This window comes from Pituophis catenifer, unplaced genomic scaffold (assembly GCF_029215685.1).
Source record: "Pituophis catenifer annectens isolate HBS135680 unplaced genomic scaffold, rPitCat1.0.hap2 SCAF_2, whole genome shotgun sequence".
NCBI lineage: Eukaryota > Metazoa > Chordata > Lepidosauria > Squamata > Colubridae > Pituophis > Pituophis catenifer.
Window position 1 is genome coordinate 45548503 of NW_027256882.1, and position 26066 is coordinate 45574568.

A 26066-nucleotide genomic window follows, 5' to 3' on the forward strand; every position below is an offset into this window, starting at 1 on the left:
TTTGTTTTTAAAATACTAGTCTTAAAAAAAATTCCTAAAAAGAATCTCCAACCAAAAGCAGAGGGCAAAATGGCAGAAGACACTACATGTAGTTCCCGACTAACAACAGCTTTTAGTTTTTAGTGACTGTTCAAAGTTACACAGCAGCGAAAAAAATGACATGCCCATTTTTCACACTTACGACTACTACCTATGCTGTCCACATCCTCTGATTTCCTGAGGGAAATGGAAAATAAAAATCTAGTAAATGAATGTAGTTCTCTTACCTGAGTTGGAGGTTCAATCCTGGTTTCTGCTCCCCCAAAACAAAGAGTCAACTTCCTTCTATTCTTCCCTGTGAGGGAGACAGAATTTCAAAAAGCATCATGAGTAAAATGGGAGGAGGAATGCTATAGAGGAGAGGACCCAGAGAAGATGAGAAAGTTAAGATTGACCAAAGGAGTGGAAGGACCTTATATTACCTCCTGAGGTGTCCTGAATTGGATCTCCCTGAGGGATCCCCCTGAAAGACAGTTCTTGAGGGAGATTTGACGGATGCCTCTTTCTCTCAGGATCTCTGATCTCCATTGCGAAGGACTTGAAATAGGAGAAAAGAATTAATGGACATCACACATCATGAAGTGGTTCCTTTTCCGGTGAACACCACTGCAAATCACTTGGTGTCGATCAATTAGGCTGGGAAGGAAGAAAAAAATCCCTGTGCAAAATCTTTCTTCTAGAATGGATAAGGGAACTACACAAAGATTAGTGAAGCATCTACACATAGTATGAATGCCAGGAAAGTCTGGTAAGAAACTTCAAAATTTGAATACATTGATCCAAAGGCAAAGATGTTTGGGTATAATATAATGCCCGAACAGGGGAAGACATGGTTGAAGAATTTAAAATTTGTATTAAATTATAATTTAAAATAAATCTTTTATAAAAAGATGTATCCTTCTACTGTTAAACTACCAAAGATATATAAAGAACTTTCAAATACATGTTTGAAATTTAAATGTAAAAAAGGAACTTTTTATCATCTCTGCTGCACTTGTGACAAAGCAAAGAAATACTGGGGTAAGATCAGGGGTGAAATGCTCCCGGTTCGGACCGGCTCGGGCGAGTAGGTAGCGATGGCGGCAGGCAGTTCAGAGAACCGGTAGCAAAAATTCCTGCCCCCCGCCCCCCATGCCTAGGTGAGCTGCACGATCATCAGAGCCTTTTTTTTCTTTTAAATGGCTCTGACGAGCCAAGCGCTGATGATCCAAGCTCTGAAAATCCCAGCTGAGTTGCCTGCTAATCAGGCAACTCAGCTTGGATTGTCAGACCCATTTAAAAGAAAAAAAGTTTCTTTTTTTCTCCCCCCCCCCCTTACCTTAGCTACTGGTCGCAACGCCTGCTTTGCTTCACTTGCTGTAATACCTGCAATCCATTGCATCAGCAAGCGGCTGAATCTCCCTGCCTGCAATCAAGCTCATCGGTGAGCAGGTCTATCTGCAAATTTAAGACTTGTAGACTTCAACTCCCAGCAAAGCTGGCTGAGGAATTCTGGGAGTTGAAATCAACAAGTCTTAAAGTTGCCAAGGTTGGAGACCCCTGTTCTATTGGGTAAGTTTTTTTCCCTTTTGGGAGCTTTAAAAAAAATAATTAATTGGGTTTTTTTTTTAGTTGTTCTTTTTTTAGACCTAGCCATTTAAAGTTTAGGAAGTTTTAAATTTAGCTGCTTTTATATAAAAATAAAAATAAAATAAAATAATATTTGTGCAGCTTTCTGAGATTTAGTGTGTTTCTGTACTGTTTCACTCTAACTACACAAACACACAAAATCTCACAAAGCTGTATGTGGAATTTTGTGTGTGTAAAGTGTGAAAGTTGGTTTTTTGGGCTTTTTGTGGCTGTGTGAGGTTCCTGCTTGTTACAGGGGCCATTTTGGGTCTAGCACAGCTGCTTTTACATTGTGGATGAGCCAGTTGTGTTGTGTTGTGTTGTGTTGTGTGTGTGTAAAGTGTGAAAGTTGGGTTTTTTGGGCTTTTTGTGGCTGTGTGAGGTTCCTGCTTGTTGCGGGGCCATTTTGGGTCTAGCACAGCTGCTTTTATATTGTGGATAAGCCAGTTGTGTTGTGTTGTGTTGTGTTTTGTGGGTTAAAAAAGGGCAAAGAAGTGACATTGACTTGGCCACACCCACCCAGTCACCTTACCACCAAGCCCTGCCTACTAATTAAGCCACGCCCACAGAACCGATAGCAAAAAAAATTAGATTTCACCCCTGGGTAAGATTTATATTTTACTGCAGAAGATTCTTAAAGTGGGTATGAAAATCAAACCAGAGACTTTTCTTTTAGGTTTAATAGACAAAGAGATTGAAAAACTATCTTGAATTTTGCTGTTATATATGTTGAGAGCATCAAGAACCCTTTATGTATAAAAGCGGAAGGATACTTTAATTGCCAAATGGAGAAGTGGTTGGAACTAGCAGAGATGGAAAAAAAATGAAACTTTGATTGAGTTTTGCTGATTACGTACGTTTGTTGTTACAGAATTTGCTGGTACATATTAAATATGTAAAAGTAAAACTTTGAAGCTGTAATGTTACCATTTTATGTGACTGCACTAAAAAAAGTCAATGGTTTTCTTTCTTTTTCCCCCTTTCCCCTACACTTCTTTCCCTTCCCTTCCCACCCCCCATTTCCTACTATTTTCATTTTTTTGTATTTTATATCTTGATAAGCTTAATAAAAGGATTAAGGAAAGGATACAAAAATGTGAACTTCTTGTTTATTATATTTAACTTTTTCAAGGAATCCCAGGAGGAAGTCCTCTCACCTGCAACTCAACCTGCTCCTTCTTCTCCTCCGCCTGGCTCAGGAGGAAGCCTTCCACCAGGGCCACCGCCTGGGAGCTGGTCTCTGCTCCACACTCCCGCACCCAGCTCTCCATCTGCAGGGGCAGAAGCGCCAGGAACTGCTCCAGAACCACCAGGTCCAGCATCTGCGCTTTTGTGTGCTTTTCTGGTCTCAACCATCCACTACAAAAGTAGTGCAGCCGGCTGCAAAGTCCTCGGGGACCTTCATCCTCCTGATATTGGACGCTCCTGAAGTTCCAGGCGTGAACTTGTGAAACGATGGTTCCTTCTTCCAGCATCTTCTGCCCAGTTCTTGCCCAGATCTCCCTGTCGATTCCAGACTGAGCACTAGAAGATCCTTTTCCACTTTCCCCACTTGGTAAAGGACGGTTTGCCATTCTTTCTCTCTCCTAAAACACAATTCTAAATTGGTGCAAGGAAAGTTGTGTATCTCCAAATGCTTTTTCATTCATAGCAATGTTCATTTAGCCATGGAAATCCCAGAACAAGCCATTAAACCCTCTTTGCCAAAGTGATAACTACACAAAGATCAACAAATGGCCTTTCTTTTGCAAATTTCTTATAGAAAAAAGAATAAATTCAAACAACCCTAAAGTAGTAGATTGGACCATTTATCGACACTCATCCCCATAGAAGGAGTGGTGACTTCCATCAGGAAGATTCAGTGCATATGGCATTTTGGATAATTTCAATTTCTTTTTACTCAAAGAGAAAGGCGTGTTTTTTAAAAATATAGATCTACATTTACCTATTAAGCAGGGTTCACCCAACATACAACATACAAAAACCCAGAACAAGTTGACAAAGCATGAAAATTCCATTCACAAAAAATGAAATGACAATCCTTTGACCCTGCTCCATTTCTCTTTCTTCCTTCACACCGGTGGGCAGGTTCACACAATGTGTCCTAAGCACAAACAGATCAATCAAATCCAATTTGCTCATGTAGGAAGTTAGTACCCACCCCTTTCCTGGAAGAATGAAATATTTTAGGAAATATTAAATAGGCAGAATATTATATTTCCCTGAATGAGAAATGGAGAAACATGTTTTAAAGACAAAGTAGCTTCCTGCCCCCCCCCACACCTTTGTTAATGGGCCATAATCTGCAATACAATAGGACCCATCTAGCAACAGAAACTCACCACATGTGACCTGGGAAGATTACATCAGCCAGCAGGGCTAGCTAAGAACCCCACCCCCTGGGAGTCTGACAACCAATCAGAATACTCTTTCGGGGCCCCAAGAAGTTCAAAGCCAGAGAGAGCATAAAACCCGGGGACTCACTGTATCTCGCCCTTTTTCTGTTCAGGAACTCCTGTCCACCATTAAGCCATCTTTCCAAGCAGTCTCCATGTTTCCAGTGTCTTTTTTCCCCACTTGGAACTGAACCCAGAAGGATATTTCTTCCTACGCTCACTTCATATGAAACATAAAGGGTTAAATGCACTACAGTTTAACATAATGACCTGGTTCACTACCTTCCTAAAACAAATTGAGTTGCAAGAGGCTCCAAACCTAGTTTAGTGTCATCTAGCACAGAGTGAGAATGTAGGCGTCATCTTTTGCCTCTCTTCCTTTCAAAGTTGTTTTTGTTTCCTGCTTGAGTTTTGCCATGCAAGCTCCCCCTTTCCCCTACCCAGCTTTTCCCAGTAAATGGTTAAGGACTATCCCTTTCCTTTCTGGGATCTGGAATTCTTCCTGAAGGCAGCATGCATCTTCTGGCAGCTGTGCTTTGATCCCTGCCTGTTACAATTATGGAAAAGAGTGGCAGGGAAACATGGGATCTGGGGGTCTTCCACTCCTAAGATTGGTATATATCCTTTCCTTCTCTACTGCGAGAATCCTCTGCCTTTCCTTGTATAGGACCCACCCACCCAAAAACACCTACCCTTGCCATCTCTTTCCTTCAAGACTTCCTTGCAGCCTTTTTAACTGCCTGCAAAGCTTAAAGGGTTAAAGAGAGAGAGATTCCAGCATCCTAGAAAGGCAAGAGTTAGTGATGTCACTGCCTTCCCAACCTGCAACAGCAGCTCAACGCTGAAGTGCATGGTGTTCCTTCCTCTTTGCAGAGGGAGCCCTCTAATGGATTTTCTGTACATGGAAGGTGCTCATGGAAAAAGGAGAGATGGTGCATTTCCCTTGCAGGGCCAGGAGGGGGCTCTCATGTTTCCCTTGATCAGGAAGCCTTCTCAACCTCCTTTGGGCAATGTTATAATTTAGTAAAGAATGTTGTATTTAAAGTACTGGTTTTAAAAACAACATTTCCTAATAACAATTTCACTTAAATTTTTGTTGCTCAGGAATAAAAAAAAAAAAGAGCAAACCCAAACAAGAGGTAAAAATGAAAGGTGACAGTATTATCTATACTAGCTTGACTTTCCGTAGGAAAGGCATAATACAAACCTAATAATTTCCTCCTCTTACTTTACTTGGAATTTTAACCTCTATTTCAGCTCTACCGTAGGAAGAGTCCATTTCTTTCTACTCTTCTTTGTGAGGGAGACCCAATTTTAAAATGCATAATTAGTAACGTAGGAAGAATGGCTCTATAGAAGAAAGAGATGAAACGGTTGGGATCTCTATGGGGAATAGGAGGACCTTATATCAGGGGTGCTGTTCAGGAGGTTCTGACAGGTTTTGGAGAACCAGTAGCGGAAATTTTGAGTAGTTCGGAGAACCGGCAAATACCACCTCTGGCTGGCCCCAGAGTGGGGTGGGAATGGGGATTTTGCAGTATCCTTCCCCTGGAATGGGGTGGGAATGGAGATTTTGCAGTATCCCTCGTATACCATGCCCACCAAGCGGGGTGAAATGCTCCCGGTTCAGACCGGATCGGGCAATCCGGTAGCAATGGCGGCGGGTGGTTCAGAGAACCGGTAGCAAAAATCCCTGCCCTCCCTCACCCCCCCCCCCCCGCCCATGCTCACCCAATCACCCGGTCCCCACTTGTCTACTTGGCAGTTTACTGCTTCTTTCGGGCTTGCTTGCTTTTCCTGCCTTGCTTTGGCTGCTGTAATCAATTGCATCAGCTAGCAACTGAATCTGCCTGCCTTGTGCCTTCAATTTGGTAAGTAACTGGGGTTTTTTTGGGGGGGGTAGCTTTAAAAAAATAGTTAATTGGGGTTTTTTTTTAGGAGTTTTATTTTTTTTTTAGACATAGCAATTTAAAGTTAAAGAAGTTTTAAATTTAGCTGCTTTTATCTAAAAATATAAATAAAATAAAATAAAATAATAAAATATTTGTGCAGCTTTCTGAGATTTGGTGTGTTTCTGTAGTGTTTCACTCTAACTACACAAACACACAAAATCTCACAAAGCTGTATGTGGCATTTTATGTGGAAAAAGTGTGAAAGTTGGTTTTTGAGCTTTTTGTGGCTGTGTGAGGTTCCTGCTTGTTGCAGGGGCCATTTTGGGTCAAGTGCAGCTGCTTTTACATTGTGTGTGAGTCAGTTGTGTTGTGTTGTGTTGTGTTGTGTGTGTAAAGTGTGAAAGTTGGTTTTTGGTACCTCTTATTGTTTTGTGTATTTTGTTTGTTATTTTTATTATTTATTATTTGCCACGCCCACCGGGTCACCTGACCACCAAGCCATGCCCACTGGATCACCTGATGACCAAGCCATGCCCACCAATTAAGCCACACCCACAGAACAGGTAGGGAAAATTTTTAGATATCACCCCTGCCACCAAGCCATGCCCACAGAACCGATAGTAAAAGAAATTGAATCCCACCACTGCCTTATATTACCTCCTGAATTATCCTTACCTGGATCTTCCTGAGAAATCCTACTTAAAAAAACAGTTCCTGGGGGAGATTTGATGGAAGCCTCCCTCCCTCAGGATCTCTGATCCCCACAGTGAAGGATTTGAAATGGTAGGCAGAAGAAAAGAAGAAGAAGAAATGGACATCGTACACTTCATCTCATGCTCCTCATCAACTCCTCAAATTTGCATTGGTTCTTTGAAGAATAGATTGACCTCTTCTTATCCGTGGCAGCCCCTCAGTATTGAAAGGCTTCTGTTATGTCATTCCTAATCCTTCTCTTCCTTAGATTAGATCTATCCCAGGGGTCCGCAACCCATGGCTCTGGAGCCGCATGTGGCTCTTTCATCCCTCTGCTGTGGCTCCCTGTCATTCAAAATATGTGTCACAACTACCTATGTGCGACACCCACCGGCAGGTGATTTATTGAGCTTTTTGACCCATTTTTTTTTTCAGAGTTCAAAATGTTTTTGTTGCATGCAGAAATAAAAATTTGTTTTCTCTGTAGCAGTTCACTGATTTCATAAATGCAACATGCTATGGTTTTTTTTATACATAGCATAAATATAAAAAATGATATATGCAGTGTTATCTTCATTTTAGATGTTCAAAAGGGTTTTGGGGCTCCCGGTGTTTTTTTTTCTTTGGGAAATAGGTCCAAATGGCTCTTTGAGTATTTAAGGTTGCCGACCCCTGACCTATTCTGTTCCTGCATCTGCTCTTCATGTTTTAGTCTCCTGTCCCTAATCATCTTTGTTGTTATTCTCTGCACTGTTTCTGGAGTTTCAATATTTTTTTTGTATCATGGTGATCAAAACTAGATGCCGTATTCCAAATGTAGTCTTACCAGTGCAGTATAAAGTGGAACTAACCCTTCACATGATCTTGATACTGTCCCTCTATTGATGCATCCTAGGGCTGCATTAGCTTCTTTGGTAGCTGCAGAATACTGCTGGCTCATATTTAAGTGCTTATCCCCCTAAAACTCTAGATTCCTCTCACAGTTACTGCTGTTGAACCAGTTACAATATCTTCCATACTACTACATTTGTGGTTTTTTTTCTTCCCTAAGTTTAAAACCTTATTCTTCTCATCAGATAGAATCTAGTTTTAAGTCTGTCAAGATCCTTTTGGATCATGAGCCTATCTTATAAACCACACGTGTCAAACTCGATCGTGTCACGTGACATATTGTGACGTATCGTGACGCTGTTTGCCTTTGTGAAGCTGGGAGTTTGTGTGCCCTGCATGTGATGCATTCGGACCGCTAGTTTGACACCCGTTATAAACCATTGGCTGTTCCCTCTAGCTTGGCTGAAGAGGTTGTAGAAAAAATGCTTTTAAAATTTTTTTAAAAAGCCTCTGATGATTGTGCGGCTCAGCTAGGCATGGTGAGGCAGGGGTTTTTGCTACTGGTCCGAACCACCCGCTGCCATCACTACCGGATTAGGTAATCCGGTCCAAACCGGGAGCATTTCACCCCTGCCGTGAAGGCCCAGAAGGCGAACCAGCAGCTGCTGAGCTAAAGCAGGGGCGACAGTCAATCATAGAATATACCAGCAACTTCCAATTGATAAGACAGGACCTGAGATGGAACCAGGAGGCCCTCATTGATCAATTCCAGGAGGCTCTGTCATTGAAGCTTCTGGATGAGCTGGCCCATACGGACCGTCTCAGTAATTTATAGGCCCCCATGCACCTCCGTGTGCATATAGACAAACAGCTCTAGCAACGGTGAGCACAGAGATGGAGAGCGGACTCACCTCCGCTGGTAAAGCTCCATGAGGAACCACTTCCCCCAAAGAACCTATGCAAGTGGGGCCCCAACTACAGCTTACCGCCACCAAGAGGGACCGCCAGTGCTGGGAGGGATTATGCTTCTACTATTACCACATTTTTAATGCAACTACAGAGAAAAAGAGCTTGCTACATGACTTGAAAGTAACTATACCATTGATATTTTATTTAAATCAAATTTAGACAATTCCGTAGTCTTCACCACACTTTAGAAGAGTAAAATATGGCCGTAATGCCTGAAAAAAGATTTTACACATGCATTTGGGGAGCTTCTCATCATTCTAGCGCCTTTTGTGAGAGAGGAATCCTTCATCCCTTCAGCTCTTCTCACACACTGTACATTGATGTGCATGTGACAATTCCCTCAGATTATGAGGCCTTTCACTAAAGAAGGCTCCATGCTTCTCCATACATAGTACCTGCCTCAGGTCACAGTTCTACACCGTGGATGCAACTTTGAGTCTTTTTTGGAATTCTTCACATCACAGAGGTGGCTCCACATTTCATTTGTGGTCAGGAGGATCACAAGTAGTTTTCTGAAATAGTTTTTTTTAAACTCAAGCTTATTTATTTTGGTCCCGCTGATTTGCAATTGTCACCTTTCTTGTTTGATCATTTAAAATGTCAGCACAGTGGCATCACTTTGTTATTTTAGTGAGTATCCCTAACTTGGGACAAAAGAGTGTGAGGGGGAATCATGAAAAATTAAGAGTAGAAAACCTCTTGCCTCTTTTAAGGCAATATCATAATTACTCAATGGAACAATATAATATCATATTCCACCTCACTCTAAACTTTGAAGGAACTTGAATTCTTTTTGGATTATAAACATATGTTAAAAAGCCTGGAATCATTCTGCTGCACGATTTCCAACTTTTCTGAGGACAGAGAAACTAAGAAATTCAGTATGTATTAATGAATAAGAAAGGAAGGTGAAACAATTGTAAGATTAGGGAAAAGAAGAAAAGTTTAAACTCTTTTAGTGTGATCAAGTGGGAAGAACAAACAACTAGAGAATAGGCGGCTTCACTTTTGGGAAAAAAAATTATAGCTAAATATAGATACATTCAAAAATCAGAGTTCATAATTAAAGAGTTCATAATTAAAATGGCACATCCCCATTCTTTACATTTTCATGAATAAACTCATCTCCCTCAGGCTCCAGTGGGGAGGATCAAACTAAAAAAAATGTCTTTCCAAGCTCAGTCTCTGTAAATACAAAAAAAAAATAAATCATAAATTTAACTAACTTTCTAGAATTAACATAGATTCTCACTCAAGTGTATCTCTATATGGGAAATTAAGTCATTGCTCCTAAAACCCTCTCCACAGTCCATGCATTTATCTTGACTTCTCCCTTGTGTGGATCCTATTGTGGCGAGTAAGGTGATGGCTCTGACTAAAAGACTTTCCACATTCCCTGCATTTAAATGGTTTCTCCCCTGTGTGGATCCTCTTATGGAGAGTAAGGGCACTGCTCTGACTAAAAGTCTTCCCACACTCCGTGCATTTAAATGGCTTCTCCCCTGTGTGGATCCACTTATGGGAAGTAAGATTGCAGTTTACACTGAAGCTCTTTCCACATTCCATGCATTTAAATGGTTTTTCTCCTGTATGGATCCTTTTATGGCATGTAAGACCACTGTAGTGGCGAAAGCTCTTTCCACATTCCATGCATTTGAATGGTTTCTCCCCTGTGTGGATCCTTTTATGAGTAGTAAGTTTACTGTGTTGGCTGAAGCCCTTTCCACACTCCATGCATCTGTATGGTTTCTCCCCTGTGTGGATTAATTGATGGGAACTAAGTTGTTTCCTATATGTAAAAGTCTTTCCACATTCCATGCATTTAAATGGCTTTTCCCCTGTGTGGATTCTTTTATGGGAAATAAGATTACTGAGTACTCTGAAGCACTTCCCACACTCCGTGCATATATAGGGCTTTTCTTCTGTGTGGATCCTTTGATGGGATGTAAGATTACTCTCCCTGTTGAAGCCCTTTCCACACTCTATGCATTTATATGGCTTCTCCCCTGTGTGGTTCCTTTTCTGAACAGTAAAAGTCTTCCTTTCACAGAAGCTCTTTCCATTCTCCAAGCCTTTCTCCGGATGCTCCCCAATGGGAAGACTTTTATGTGATGTTAGAGTCCCATTTCCCTGAGAAAATGGGAAAGTCCAATTGTATTTTTTTTCATTGTCTTTGCATATATAATCTTGTCCTTTGGATGTGGATGGATAGTGTTCATTTACCTCTAATGTGTCTTTGGATAGTTTTACACCTTTCCCCATATATTTTTTCTCTATTTTTTCCAGTTGCTCAAGAAACTCCTGTATGTGATTAATAATGGAAGATGAGCTTTCCTTATTCCAATTATTTGAGAGGTTTCTATCCTGCCTGTGGAGTTCCAATTGAATTGCAGGCTTCTCCATTACATCTCCATGTCTGAGCCCTTGGAACAATTCCCTTGACTCTTTATGGTCCTGCTCATTATCACCTTCAAGAGGAAAGAGAAATAAATAAATAAGAGAGCCAGGTGTTAAAGAAAAAGATCAATCAATCGGAAATCATCATTATTGTCTTTTGAAACTTTTCAAATTCTAAGTTATAGCATGTTTGATTGCTTACAATGGTATAAATGATAATTCTCATATTAATGAAGCATAAAAGTTTTAAGAATAGCAAACATTCTTTTTGTTTATAATTATCCATTCATATTCAAATCTCAACAAGAGTCAGCTCTGAGTTAAAGAAAAATCAGAGGAAGCATCCAAAGATGTATTAGGAGAAAACCTAACATTTATTGGAAGAGTGCCAATTCCAACAGAGACTTTTGCAAGAATTAAATCCCGTTTGAAATTCATATTTAAACTCCTCTTTTTCTTCTTACACAAACTATGTTCCTTTTGCATTTGGTTTTTTATCTGCCAAAAATCACATGATTGAAAGAGTGGGGTGGAAACTAGTGTTCTTCTATTACGCTTAAGATGCATGTTTTTAATGGAAAAACAGCACCATTTCATCCTTAATTCCAAAGCTCAAGATAGAAATCAAACAGAAGTAGTTAACCCACATACCTGACTGATAAGGCTTCATAGGACTGATATGGAATTATCCTAGCCAAAAAAAGCTGAAATCTGTGATGGAGTTTGGCATTACATCAAGCCAAGGAATTACTTTGTCCCTGACATATTTAAAAAGAAATAGAAAATACACATGTAGAATGGCACAGGATGCATCTAAACAGAACGCCATGGATCTATTTCCTTCCTAGGAGCAGGAGAACGACGTATTTCTACCTGCTTTCTCTTTTATTTATTTTTTTTTTAAAAAATTTGATTTGTATGCCGCCCTTCTCCCGAGACTCAGGGCGGCTTACAATGCATTAAGCAATAGCCTTCATACTTTTGTATATTTATACAAAGTCAGCTTATTGCCCCCACAAACTGGGTCCTCATTTCACCTACCTTAGAAAGGATGGAAGGCTGAGTCAACCTTGAGCCTGGTGAGATTCGAACCAGCAGTAAATTGCAGGCAGCTGTGTTAATAACAGGGTGCTTAGACCATTGTACTATCAAGGCTCTCCAGAGATGACATCAATTTTTAATCTCAACTACAATAGCCAACTACAAAATGTCTTCCTGACGTCTCTGACTGGAGAATAAGAAACACCCTTACCAAGAGAGGCCACATTCCTGTAATTCTCCAGCATGACTTCCCAATGCAGAGCTTTTTGATCAGGATCCAGCTCAGACCATTCCTCCTCAGAGAAATACACAGCCACCTCCTCGAAGGAGACAAGGCCCTCCTGACAGGGAAAGAGAGTACACAGAAGGTCCAGGAGGAATTGTAAAAAAAAAAACAGTCCTATTGTTTATAAATTCCCCAAGCAACCTTGTGCATTAAGGTACATGGCTATGCTTGCTAGGATTCCAAGGTTTACATGAGAAAATGGACAGAGCCAAAAGCTTTTGACGTAAGAAATAGTTTGGGCAGGTTTTATCAATTTGATTGATTCTGCCAATCAGTGAAAGTAACACCAGTTTCCTTCTGGATCGATTGAGCTACCATCATCCATCCATTCACCCACCCTCCCACCCTCCAACAACCATCAAAGACATCCGGAATCAATTGGTATCTGTGGCTCCAAAACTCCACCTATCAGTGACTCCAATCAGTGGTGGGATTCAGGTAATTTAACAACAGGTTCTCTGACAAACTGCTCAGAAAGTTAACAACCGGTTCTCCCAAAGTGGTGCGAACTGGCTGAATTCCACCACTGACTCCAATCCTTCCTATGTTTGAGGCAGGAAAAGTTTGTGTCTGTGTGGGAGGGGATTCTTTGCAACAATTTAGTAAATGTCTCATGGTTTCCCAAGAAAGAGCAATCCTGTCTCTCCTCAACACCCTCATGAAAGTGCTGGGAGAGCTTAGCCAGGAATTAGTTTCTAATCCTCCTCACATTGTAAGGAAGCTGCTTATAGTCTGAAACTTCAACTGAATGATAGGTAACAAAGGAGAAGAAATTTCCTGAGGAGAACATTTCTTAGGGGTCTACGACAATTCACCGCAGCCAACACAACATAGCCAACTCACTATGGTTAACTCACTATGGCCAAATCGCCACAGGACAATTTGCTATGGCCAATTCGCCAAGAGATTTATACTAATATCGAAGAAATAGTGAAATAGAATTATTAAAGAAAGGATGACAAAGGAGAGACAGAATGAAATGTGAATGACAAAAATTGAAATAAAATTTAAGTTTTAAAATAATTAAATACAATTGTTGAATTGTCCTGAGGAGAGTTGTCCTATGGCGAGTTGGACGTGTTGAGTTAATCATGGCTAGTTGGCTGTGGTGAATTGTCCCATTCTGTTTATTAGCTTTTGCAAAACTGGATTGTTTCAGGTACAAATCAAGGCATTAGAATTTACTTTGCAAGCCAAAAGTGCCTTGATTATGTGCTCTTTCAGAACAGTTTTTACTCTGAAAATTTTCTGTTAACCTGCATTGTATTTTAATAGTCTTACCTTTTAATGTCCACTTGTCTTGTAAATAAAACATTTTTAAAAAATTGTAATTTGCCAGTGTGAATACTTATTTTTGAGCATCTTTGTACAGATGCAAGTCAAATAATTACAAAAAGAAGAGCCATCACGAAAGATTGTTTGAAAAGTGAATATAGCAATTAGCATAATTAAACTATTATAATAATTGGCAACAATTAGCATTTATTTAAAATACTGATCTTAAAATAAGATTTCCTAATATCAGCCTCATCTTGCTTGGGAACACAAAAATAAGCCAACTCAAACAAGAGGGAAAAATGAAGGGAGACTGTACTATGTATACCACCTTGACTTTCTGAAGGAAAAGGAGAATACAAATCTAATAAATTAATTTCCTCTTACTTGAACTGGAGTTTCAACCATTGTTTCAGTTCCACCTTCAGAAAGGGCCACTTTCCTTCTATTCTTCCCTGTGAGGGAGACAGAATTTTAAACTGCATAACTCGTAATGTAGGAGGTGGTGTTCTAGAGAAGAGAAGACATACAGTAGATGAGCCAGCTGAGATCTCTCTGGGGAATGGGAGAGCCTTGTATTACCTGTGATAGTGTCTTGATTTGGATCATCCTGAGAGATCCTCCTGAAAAACATTTCTGGAGATGAACTTGATGGATGTCTCCTTCTCTTAAGATCTCTGATCTCCATTATGAAGGACTTGAAAGATAGGCAGGAAACAAGAAGAATGAGTGGACAATACACATCAAGATGATTCTTCTGTGAATACCACTTTGAAGCTCCAGAATCCATCAGTGTGGTTGGAAAGTGGAAAGGAACGACTAACACAAATAATAGAACAAGGTCCTACAAGAATTAGAAGTATCTCCACATATAATGAATGCAAAAAAAAACAAAAAACCCACAAAAAGCTCGGATAGGCAAGAGTTAAAAATTTAAGCACACTTTATTAGATTAACCATTTCTGAGCTCCTAAATAAAGGTGTCTCACCTGCAACTCAACCTGCTCCTTCTTCTCATCCGCCTGGCTCAGGAGGAAGCCTTCCACCAGGGCCACCGCCTGGGAGCTGGTCTCTGCTCCGCACTCTCGTACCCAGCTCTCCATCTGCAGGGGCAGAAGGGCCAGGAACTGCTCCAGAACCACCAGGTCCAGCACCTGCGCTTTTGTGTGCTTTTCTGATCTCAACCATTGACTACAAAAGGAATGGAGTTGATTGCAAAGTCCTCGGGGGCCCTCATCCTCCTGGTGTTGAAAGCTCCTAAAGTTCCAGGGCTCAATTTCTGGAAAGGTGGTTGTCTCCTCCAGGATCTTATGCTCAGTTCTTGCCCAGATTTCCCCAGGGCTCCCAGGGTGAACACCAGAAGGGCCTTTTCCAGTTCCCTCACTTGGTAAAGATTGGCTTTTCATCCTTCCTCTGTCCTGTAGCGCAACTCCAAATGCATCCAGGGAATCTTCTGCATCTCCAAACACCTTTCCATTCCATTCCATAGTACCATTCCTGTAGCTACATATTAGGCAAGACTTTCAGCCCCATATTTTTGCCTCCAAGGGAGGGAGCACAAATGGTTTCCAATTTCTGTATCTTAATTAGAAAGTGGTGGATTTAACCCCTGAAGAACACTCATTCTAATAGAAAGAAGTATTTTTCTGAGCTAGTACAGGATTACAGTTAGTCCCTGCATATGAATGTGTGTTTGGTACAAGCTTTGGGTCTGACATCCATGAGAAACTTGGAACATGGAATAAATTTATTTTGGGTCATTTTCCATTTCTTTTTAGGGCTTGCTTCATAAAAACCTTACTTACAAGCAGGGTTTATGCAACATGCCAAACTCTAACCAGTTAACTAACTAACCATGAAAGTTCTTTTTTTTTAAAAAAAAAAATGAAATGCCAATAAATGACCTCAGCTCCCCTTTCTTCAGGGTTTCCTTTTTAAGAGCCAAATCACACAATTACCCACAGGCAGATTCCCAAAACATACCCTAAAGACAAACAGGCTAAGCACCCCCAGAGGCTGAGTTCACATGAGACACCAGGGCAGGTGATGTCCTGGTTCACTCACCCTCCTAAGACAAATTGAACTCCTGAGGATCGAACCCTATTTTAGACTCCTGCAGCACATAAGGAGAAGGCGGGCACAGTCTCCTGCAGTGCCTCCCTTGGAACTATGTTCTTCTTTCCTGCTAGAGATTTGCCCTCCAAGCTCTCCGACCTTGGAGCTTTCTCCAGCCTATGGGGGGTTAAGGATTCCCCCAGGACCAGTGGTGAAATCCAAATTTTTTTACTACCAGTTCTGTGGGCGTGGCTTAGTGGGTGTGGTGTGGCTTGGTGGGCGTGGCTTGGTGGGCATGGCAGGGGAAGGATACAGCAAAATATCCATTCCCACCCCACTCTGGGGCCAGCCAGAGGTGGTATTTGCCAATTCTTCAAACTACTCAAAATTTCCGCTACCGGTTCTCCAGAACCTGTCAGAACCTGCTGGATTTCACCCCTGCCCACGACCCTTCCTCCTCTCTGGGGATTTGTTCCTGGGGCAACACGGCTTGTCCTGAGCACCGCTTCCCTCTGCCTGCCACCTGCGTGCAGAGGGTCGGCAGGGGAACATAGGATCCGAGCTCTCCCACCCTAGGACTCAAAAGATTGAACCCGCATGGGGACTTGCCTTATGTCCCTTCCTTCTCTAGCACGAGCAACCTCTGCCCACCCCACCCCCGCGATTTGCACGTGTAGACAGGCACACACACACACTCACAACCACCATTTACCCTGCCCACCTCTAGTTCTCCTCCCTTCAAGACTTTCCAGCACCCATTTAAACCTCCTGCGAAGCTCAAAGGGTTAAATAAGAGACTGAGTGTGGCGTCAGAGCTAGTGAGCTCACTTCCCTCCCATTCTCCTATGGCAAATCTCCTCTGGCCTTCGCCCTCCAGTGGCGGAATGATGAATCGCACGGTGTGGAAGACTGAAGCTTTAAAATAGAGAAAGACTGGACTGGAACTGGTAGTAGCGTGAAAAGTGATTTAATTTGTGGATAATACTGTTTGATTACTGGAAGAATCGTTAACAAAGAAAGAGGAATTTTGCTTTATTTTTATTTCCCCCTCTTTCTCTTTGACACACAGCTGTTTTATTTTTGCTGTGTTTAACCTTAAACTGTCTACTGTTGACCTAACCCCATTCCAAAGAGGTCTGTAAGGGGCGTGCATAAGTGCACCAGCGTGCCTACCGTCCCTCTCCTAATATTCTTTTTTTACTTACTCTTTTCATGTATCCTTGGAGGCGCAGCAGACTAAAGCACTGTTAAGTAACACCAGCTGCCTGCAATTACTGCAAGTTCAAATCTCACCAGGCTCCAGTTTGACTCAGCCTTCCATCCTTTCGAGGTAGGTAAAATGAGGACCCGGTTTGTGGGGGCAATAAGCTGACTTTGTATAAAAAAGAACACCGCTTAGGGGGCCCCCCGAAAGCCCTACTAAGCAGGTATATACAAAAGTATGAAGGCTATTGCTTAATGCATTGTAAGCCGCCCTGAGTCTCCAGAAAAGGGCGGCATATAAATCGAACCAATAAATAAATAAATATCCAAGTCATGTTTATACTTTTACCTGTTATCTTATATGTGCTTGACAAAATTAATTAATTAATTAAAATAAATTTAAAAAATAAATCTTAGAACAAGGGTGCTACCTACTGGTTAAAGATATTATATTAGTACTGTACATGGTGGGAATAACCCTGGAAAGAATTATTTGATAATACAAGAATAACATAGAGGAGAAAGAAAATTTATTTATTCATTCATTTATTTATTTTGTCAAACATGTATAAGATAACAGATATAAGTATAAACATAAACATGATTATGAATACAGGAAATGTATATGAATAAATGGGGACAGTCAGCATGTTGATGTGCTTATGCACGCCCCCTACAGACCTCTTAGGAATGGGGTGAGGTCCATGGTAGACAGTTTAAGGTTAAAGTTTTGGGGGTTTGAGGATGTAACAACAGAGTCAGGTAGTGCATTCCAGGCATTGACCACTCTGTTGCTGAAGTCATATTTTCTGCAATCAAGTTTGGAGCGGTTTACCTTGAGTTTGTATCTATTGTTTGCCCATGCATTATTGCGGTTGAAGCTGAAGAACTCATTGACAGGTAGGACATTGCAGCAGACAATTTTGTGTACTACGCTTAGGTCAGACTGTAGGCAGCGTAGTTCTAGGTTGTCCAAGCCCAAAATTTCAAGCCTGGTGGCATAAGGTATTCTATTGTGAAAATAGTGAAAAATAGTATGGGGGGAAAATAGTGAAAGACAAACAACACCTGGAAGGCCTTTTTATTTTGGTTCCATATCTACTGGCATCTTGGCTGCTTGGAAGTATTCATGAGCCTTTTGAAGATTTCTAAGGAAAGGTGGATTACAATTAACATAAAACATCCTTGTAACTGAATATCTGACTTTATGGAATAAAGGCATTTGGAGAAATTTGATGGGCCAATTTGGATTATCAAGATCATTTGACAGAACATTCTATGAGGCAAAAGAAGAAAAATTAACAAGACTTAAAAATTTGGAAAACTTAGAGGGTGCAAATTGGAAAATTTTAAGGACTATAAATTTAGGGGATTTTAAGGCACAGTTACGGGACTGTGGCATTTTTCATGTTTCTGAACATTGGGATATTGGAATTTTGGTGGAATATTGAGCAGTGATTAGTTTATTATATAATCACAAAATGTTTCAACAGGGGGAAACAAATGCAGTTTATAAAGAAATATTGATGTTTCAATGTATTAAGGAAGCTATAACAAGGAATCATAGGGAAATGATGGAATTGATGCAGGATAGAAGTGTGAGACTAGAAAACCCCCAACAATTGACAATAAAAAATGAACAAAAAATTCAGAAAATAGAGGAGAAATTAGAAAGACCTGAGAGAAGAATAGAGGAGATAAATCCAAAAATGATACAGGAAGACAAAGATATGGAAGAGATAGCAATAATTTCTAACACGGAACAGAGAGAATATCCCTTAAGAATTCAAAATATAAAAGAGAATAAAGAGAAAAGTCTCCTAAAAATGATGGGGGAAGAGCGAATGAGTGCACTAGAGATCCAGCAGCAAGAGATAGATGTTGTGCAGATGAAACATTTAGATTAAATAAACATGACAAAAGGAGTTACAAGATATCAGAGGAGTAGCATGAAAGATTCACCAAAAAGTTAGTAAGAGTTGAAATTCTAAAAAGGGGAAGAGATGACGGATAGATATAGAATATTTTTTAACATGATGGTTATTGTATTAAGTGCTAGAAAAAAGAAGTAGAAAGTAGAAATTGGGAAAATAGTATAATGTATACTGAAATATAATCGAACATATTATATTTACTATGTATACACAAATTTTGAAAGTTGAAAGATTATGATTATGTATATTTTAAATGGTACTATCATTATTAGAATTGTGTGCAAAGTATATTGACCCAGACATTACACTGTTCACCAAGCACTTTGGAATGTTAAAGAAAAAATCTTAAATAAAATTATAAATAAAAAGAAGAAGAAAAGGAAGACTATAATGAAAGTGAGGGAGGGTCTCAGAGAAGTCCTGCCTTAGCACTTGGCCACCACAGGTGCCCCCAACACAAGTCCCATGTCATGTCCACCATGGCCATACCCCTGGCTGTGCCTACCATGGCCACACATCCCGGGCATGCCCCACGCCTGTCCCCAGCCCTCTGAGGTCAAACATAACCCTTATGCGGCCCTCAGTGAGATCGAGTTTGACACCCCTGCTCTAAACTGTTTCAGCTCACTATGCCTGTTCATACTTGTAAGTGGATAGTCAGCTTTTTGATAGATAGGAAGCAACAGGTGTAGTTTGGGAAAATTACATCTAGTACCTGGGCAATTAGCATAGGTGCCCCTCAGGGCTATGTACTCTCTCTGTTGCTCTTCTCCCTCTGTACCAATGACTGCACCTCAGGGGAACCCTCTGTTAAACTTCTGAAATTTGCAGATGATACAACAGTCATTGGTCTCATTTGAGATGGTGATGAGGCTTCAGGTTTCATTTGAAAAAAGTCTTTTATCTTGGGATGTCTGGGTGTTGTCGCAGCCATGTTTAGCTGGTTTCGCTTGCTTAGTAGGGAAAACTTACCACTCATTCACTAAATGCTTTACTACCCCGTGTCCCCTAAAATAAGACATCCCCTGATAATAAGCCCAATTGGGCTTTTGAGTGCATGCGCTAAACTAAGCTCCCCAAAAATCAGCCCTCCCCAAAAATATTTAAATGCATGCTCAGCCGGTCCCCGCCATTTCCTCTGGCTAGGTTTAGGGAGACAGAGCTGGAAATCAGGTAAGACGGCAAGAGGAGCCCAGTCTTGCTCTACACGCCCCAAAATAATAAGACATCCCCAAAAATAAGGCCAAGCGCTTATTTCAGGGTTCAAAACAATATAAGACAGGGTCTTATTTTCGGGGAAACACGGTAGCTGAAGTAAAAAGCTGGAGTAAAAACTGAACCTCTCAAGTGGTGAAATTACAACTTTTTAAAGTTAAAAGTTAAAAACTGATAGAAAAGTAGAAAGACTATTTAAAAAAGAGTAACAATAGAGAGTAAAAAGGAGAGCCAAGCTCAAAGCTGCCGTTCATTGTCACCATCTTTCATTAATATTTGAGTTTTGGGTATTTTCTGCATAACCATTATTATATTTATCCAATATGATTTGGCATGTTTATAAGTCCACCTCATGAGATAAAATGTACCTTACATTTCCAACATTTGTTGGAAGTTCCATTACGTATTCTTGCCAATATATCTGGAGTTAAATACCATCAATACATCATCTTATAAAAGTTTTCTTTCAAACTGTAGTTCAAATTAAACTTTAAGTTTAAATGATTAGTCCACATATTTTCCCATTTATAACCAAGGTTTTTCTCCCATTTTACCATACTATCCTTAGTATGTTCATCTTCCATGTTCATCCTCAGGTAGTATTTTTTAAACTTAAGAAATCTTAAGAAGTGGTCTTATTATAATTAATTAAATATTTTATGTTAGTGCCTTTTTCCACATTTTTGGCAATCCCGATTCTCAAATAAAATTCTTACTCCTTCAAATCCAATAGTAATAAATTACCTTCTGTTGCTGCTATTTGCATATCTAATTTTCTGTTTTTATATGCATATTTATGACATCTTCCTTCATTCGGTTTAACCCTGTGGCAAATTCTTCAGGTTTTTGGTGCAGTCTTTCATTTAAATTTTTAACCATTGCATTATTTATCAAACATTTTTTATGGTTTGTAAATTCAAGAGCATTTTCTACTCAAAACTCTCCATAAAAAGTTGGACATTAAATCCTGTTTCTCTTACCTTCCTTTCTCCCTTCCTTTCTTTCTTTCTTTCTTTCTTTCTTTCTTTCTTTCTTTCTTTCTTTCTTTCTTTCTTTCTTTCTCTCTTTCTTTCTTCCTCTCCTTCCTTCTTCTTTCCCCTCCCCCTTTCTCTATTTTGCTTGATATGCAGTTCTAAAAATATTTGATTAGAGTTCTGATTCTTAATAAACTTCAGTGACTTCATGGCTAATATACAGCATACCAAATAAATAACTTTTAAGTAATGTACAATCTCAAAAAGATTTCAAAGGCTTCCCAAACAACAATTTCTTACATCAAAATTGCTGTTCCCATAATGAAAGGAGTAGGAAAGGAAAAAAAGACAGGAAATTTTCCTCTTCTTGAATTAAGGAACAGTACATATAAGGAAAATGGAATGGAATACTAAAGTTCTTCAAAATTTAGATAGCAATTTCAACAAAGAATTACAATAAAGTAGCCTTTTCAATAAATAACCTTTATTTATAAGAAGAGCCTGATAGTACAGTGTACTAAAGCACTGTTATTAACATCTGCTGCTTGCAATTACTGCAAGTTCAAATTTCACCAGGCTCAAGGTTGACTCAGCCTTCCATCCTTTCAAAGGTAGGTAAAATGAGGACCCAGATTGTGGGGGCAATAAGCTGACTTTGTATAAATATACAAAAGTATGAAGGCTATTGCTTAACGCATTGTAAGCCGCCCTGAGTCTCCGAAGAAGGGCGGCATATAAATTAAAGCAAAACAAAAACAAAAACAAAAAACCAATAACTCATCTAACCTTTTCAATAGTGAAAAAGCCTAAAATGGCTAAAATTACTTCACTTCAAGACAAAAGACTGAACTTTGCCATTGCCGTTCCATGCCATAAATCAGATGAAAGTAATAACTCAGATGAAGTCTCATCTTGAAGGCAATAAAAGTCTTTAATTGCAGTTCATTAATGGAATGCATTGGATTTAACAGCATTCAACCTGGCAATTAACATGTAATCTAATCCAAAGTAAAAAGCAAAAAATAGAGAGACAAAGTTACACATGAAAGTTAAAATGTAATAGCAGAAACAGCACCTCTAAAAAAGCAGACAGTGGTCACTCATGTGGAGCAGAAGTTTATATCTAAAAAAAAAATTAAATATATACATAATTCAAAAATTCATCATTCATGATTAAAATGAAAACATGCACATTGTTTTCATTTAAATTAATATATCCATCTCTCTGGGGCTGCCAGTTGGAAGGGCCAAAAACAGCTTCCTTTCTGAGTTCAGTCGATGAAATAGGAAAATCCATAGATTTAACCTGCTAAATTAGCATATTCTCACTGAAATCTCTCTCTGTTTTAGAAATTAGCTCCACATCTCTATGGATCCTTTTATGGGAAGTAAGTTTACTGGGTCGGCTGAAGCATTTTCCACAATCCATGCATTTATATGGCTTTTCTCCTGTGTGTATCATTTTATGGAAAATAAAATTACGATATTCACTAAAGCACCTTCCACATTCCACACATTTATATGGCTTCTCCCCTGTATGGATCCTCCTATGGGAAGTAAGCTTACTGGGTCGGCTGAAGCACTTTCCACAATCCATGCATTTAAATGGCTTTTCTCCTGTGTGGATCCTTTTATGGTAAATAAGGCTACTGCGTTCACTGAAGCCCTTTCCACACTCCATGCATTTATATGGCTTCTCCCCCGTGTGGATCCTTTTATGGGATGTAAGATTACCGAGTTTATTGAAGCCTTTTCCACATTCCATACATTTATATGGTTTATCCCCCGTGTGAATCCTCTTATGTGTCATAAGGGATGAAGTTACATAGAAGCCCTTTCCACACTCCATGCATTTATATGGCTTCTCCCCTCTATGGATCCATGTATGGGAAGCAAGTTGACTGCTGTGAGTAAAAGTCTTTCCACATTCCATGCAATTGTAAGGCCTCTCCCCCGTGTGGATCCTTTTATGGGATGTAAGAGTACTCTTGCAACTAAAGTCCTTTCCACACTCCATGCATTTATATGGCTTCTCCCCTGTGTGGATCCTTTTATGGGATGTAAGACTACTGTTGCAACTAAAGTCCTTTCCACACTCCATACATTTATATGGCCTCTCCCCCGTGTGGATCCTTTTGTGGGAAGTAAGATCACTATGTACTCTGAAGTCCTTTCCACACTCCATGCATTTATATGGCTTCTCCCCTGTGTGAATCCTTTTATGGGAAGTAAGACCACTGTTGCAAGTAAAGTCCTTTCCACACTCCATGCATTTATATGGCCTCTCCCCTGTGTGAATCCTTTTATGGGAAGTAAGATTACTGTTGCACCTAAAGCCCTTTCCACAATCCATGCATTTATATGGCTTCTCCCCTGTGTGGATCCTTTTATGGGAAGTAAGATTACTGTTGCACCTAAAGCCCTTTCCACACTCCAAGCATTTATATGGCTTCTCCCCTGTGTGGATCCTTTTATGAGAAGTAAGACTACTGGGCTTGCTGAAGCCCTTTCCACACTCCAAGCATTTAAATGGCTTTTCCTGTGTGTGGATCCTTTTATGAATCGTAAGAGTCTTGTTTTCACTGAAGCTTTTTCCATGCTCGAGGGATTTATTCGGCTTCTCTCCCATATGAATACTTTTATGTGATGTAAGAGACCCATTTTCTTGAGAAAGTGTGAAAGTCCAATTGTATTGTTTTCCATTGTCTTTGTATATACAATCTTGTCCTTTGGCTTGGGTCAGATACTGTCCATTTACATCTAATGTGTCTTTAGATAGTCTTATACCTTTCCCAATATATTTTTTCTTCATTTTTCTTGATTGCTCAAGAAACTGCGTCTGAGCCTCAATGGAAGATGAGCTTTCCTTATTCCAATTATTTGGCTGATTTCTCTCCTGCCTCTGGAATTTCATTTGCATTTCAGGCTTCTCCGTTACATTTCCATATCTGAACACTTGGAATGATTCCCTAGACTCTTTATGGTCCTGCCCATTATCACCTTCAAAAGGGAAGAGCAATAAAAACAATAGCAAGGTTAGGGAAAAAGATCAATCTGTCAGAATTTATATCAATTGCCTTTTGATATTTGCCAGATTACAATGTATTGCATGTTTGCATATTTACAATGGCATGACATAAATAATAATTTCTATATACATGAATCATAACTCTGAAAATAGCAAAACATTTTTGGTTATAATAATAATTAATAATAATCAGAAATAAAATGTCTTCCTGAACTCTCCGATTGGACAAAAGGAAACCCTTACCAAGAGAGGCCACATTCCTGTAATTTTCCAGCATGACTTCCCAATGCAGAGCTTTTTGGTCAGGATCCAGCACAGACCATTCCTCCTCAGAGAAATACACAGCTACCTCCTCGAAGGAGACAAGGCCCTCCTGACAAGGAAAAATGAGTCCTATTTTTATAAATTTTGAAAGCAAAGCTATACACCAAGGCAAACGTCTCTGCTCAATAGCATTCAAGATTTTATGTGAGAAAACAGACAGAGAAAAGTTTTGGATTAAAGGATTGTTTGGGGTAGGTTTTTATTAATTTTATTGATTCTCCAGGACTGTCAGAGCCTTTCAATGAAAATAACCCCAATTTCCTTTGGATCAATCAATCCGCCATTCATTCGTCCACCATTAGACGACTCCTGGAGAGAATCAACTGGCAGATGGGCCTTGGAAACCACACATATCAATAACTCCAACCCTTCCTATGTTTCCAGAAGGAAATGTGTGTGGAGGATTTTATGTGGCGTTTAGTAAATAGCTCATGGTATACCAAGAAGCTGCAGTCCTGTCTATCCTCAACCCTTCATGAAAGTGCTGGGAGAACTCAGCTAGGGATTTGGCTTCTGCTTCTCGGATTGTTAAGTAAGTTGTTTCTAGTCTGAGATATCGACTGAATGGAAGATAACAAAGTGAAAGAAATTTCCCAAGAAGGACATTTTTAGCTTTTGCGAGGCTGGATTGTTTGGCCTCTACATTCAGGCACAAATCAAGGCATTAGAATTTACTTTGCAAGCCGAAAGTGCCTTGATTATGTGCTTTTTCAGAACAATTTTTACTTTGATAATTTCTATTAACTTGCATTGGATTTTAATATTTTTATCTTTTAATCTGCTCCACTTAGTTTTATCAGATTGTAAACAAAGCATTTTTTAAAAATGGTAATTTGCCAGTGTTAATATTCAGTTATTTTTGAGCATCCTTGACCAATCCAACTCAAAGAATTAGAAAAATAATGGGCAACATGAAGGATTATTTGAAAAGGGGTTAGAGTAATTACGGTGTTTTCCCAAAAATAAGACCCTGTCTTATATTTTTTTTGAACCTTGAAATAAGCACTTGGCCTTATTGCCATGCACTCAAAAGCCCGATTGGGCTTATTATCAGGAGATATCTTATTTTGGGGGAAACAGGGTTAGGTCTTATTTCTGGGGGATGTCTTTTCCAGTCTCACCTCATGACGGCGGCACCTCGCAGTGGCAGCACTGTGTGGCCGCTGCCGGCTGAATTCTTCTGCTGCCACTCACTGCCACTTGCGTGGGTCACCCCCAGCCTCCGTTTCGCTGTCAGAGGCCTTCAGGAAAGGCCTCTGAATGTGAGAAATGAGATCCAGATTAACATGCACGGTGTTCCTCCAGTCTGTTTTGCCTTTCCTGAAGTCCCCTGATGGTGAAATGGAGGTCGGGGGTGAGGTGCACAAGCGGCAGCGAGCGGCCATAGAAGTGGCTTGGAAGGGCAAGGCAGGTGTCAGGGCGAGGGAGGCCTGGCTGCAACTGTCCTAAGGTAAGCGAGTGCAGGGCATGTGGGACAGCTCCATCACCCCCATCTCTGCCCTAGCTTGATTTTTACCAATGCGCCACACGCCACCTCATGCAACCAGGCACAAAGGAGTGGGTGGCATCCTAACTAGGGTTTATTTTGGGGGTAGGGCTTATATTAGATGTACGTGTAAAATCAAGCTAGGGCTTATTTTCGAGATAGGCCTTATTTTTGCAGACAACACGGCAGCATAGTTACAATTATTGTAATAATAATTGGCAACAAGTAGCACTTTTTAAATGTACTGGTCTTAAAAAGATTAATCAAAGGGGACAGTATTATGTACACCACCTTGACTTTTTGAAGGAAAAGGAAAATACAATTCTAATGCATAAATTTCCTCTTCTTACCTGAATTGGAGTTTCTACTACTGTTTCAGTTCCAAATTCAGGAAGGGCCACCTTCCTTCTATTCATCCCT

At 40.0% G+C, this 26066-nt stretch overlaps 1 protein-coding gene across 2 annotated transcripts in view; it reads right to left on the reverse strand.

Annotated features, from left to right (window-relative positions):
• The window catches only part of LOC139312190 (zinc finger protein 91-like), a 162523-nt gene that overhangs the window by 42900 nt on the left and 93557 nt on the right, over positions 1-26066 (reverse strand). The window contains exons 1-5 of one of the 2 annotated variants that reach the window (XM_070936778.1): positions 14417-15023; positions 14010-14109; positions 13815-13882; positions 12078-12207; positions 9756-10896 (exon numbers count right to left, since the gene is read on the reverse strand). In XM_070936778.1, coding sequence (XP_070792879.1) covers positions 9756-10896; positions 12078-12207; positions 13815-13882; positions 14010-14109; positions 14417-14914 — 1937 coding nt within the window. In that variant the 5' untranslated portion in view covers positions 14915-15023. Of the gene's footprint in view, positions 1-9755; positions 10897-12077; positions 12208-13814; positions 13883-14009; positions 14125-14416 lie in introns of those variants that run through there. The other variant, XM_070936781.1, reaches the window with a different exon arrangement.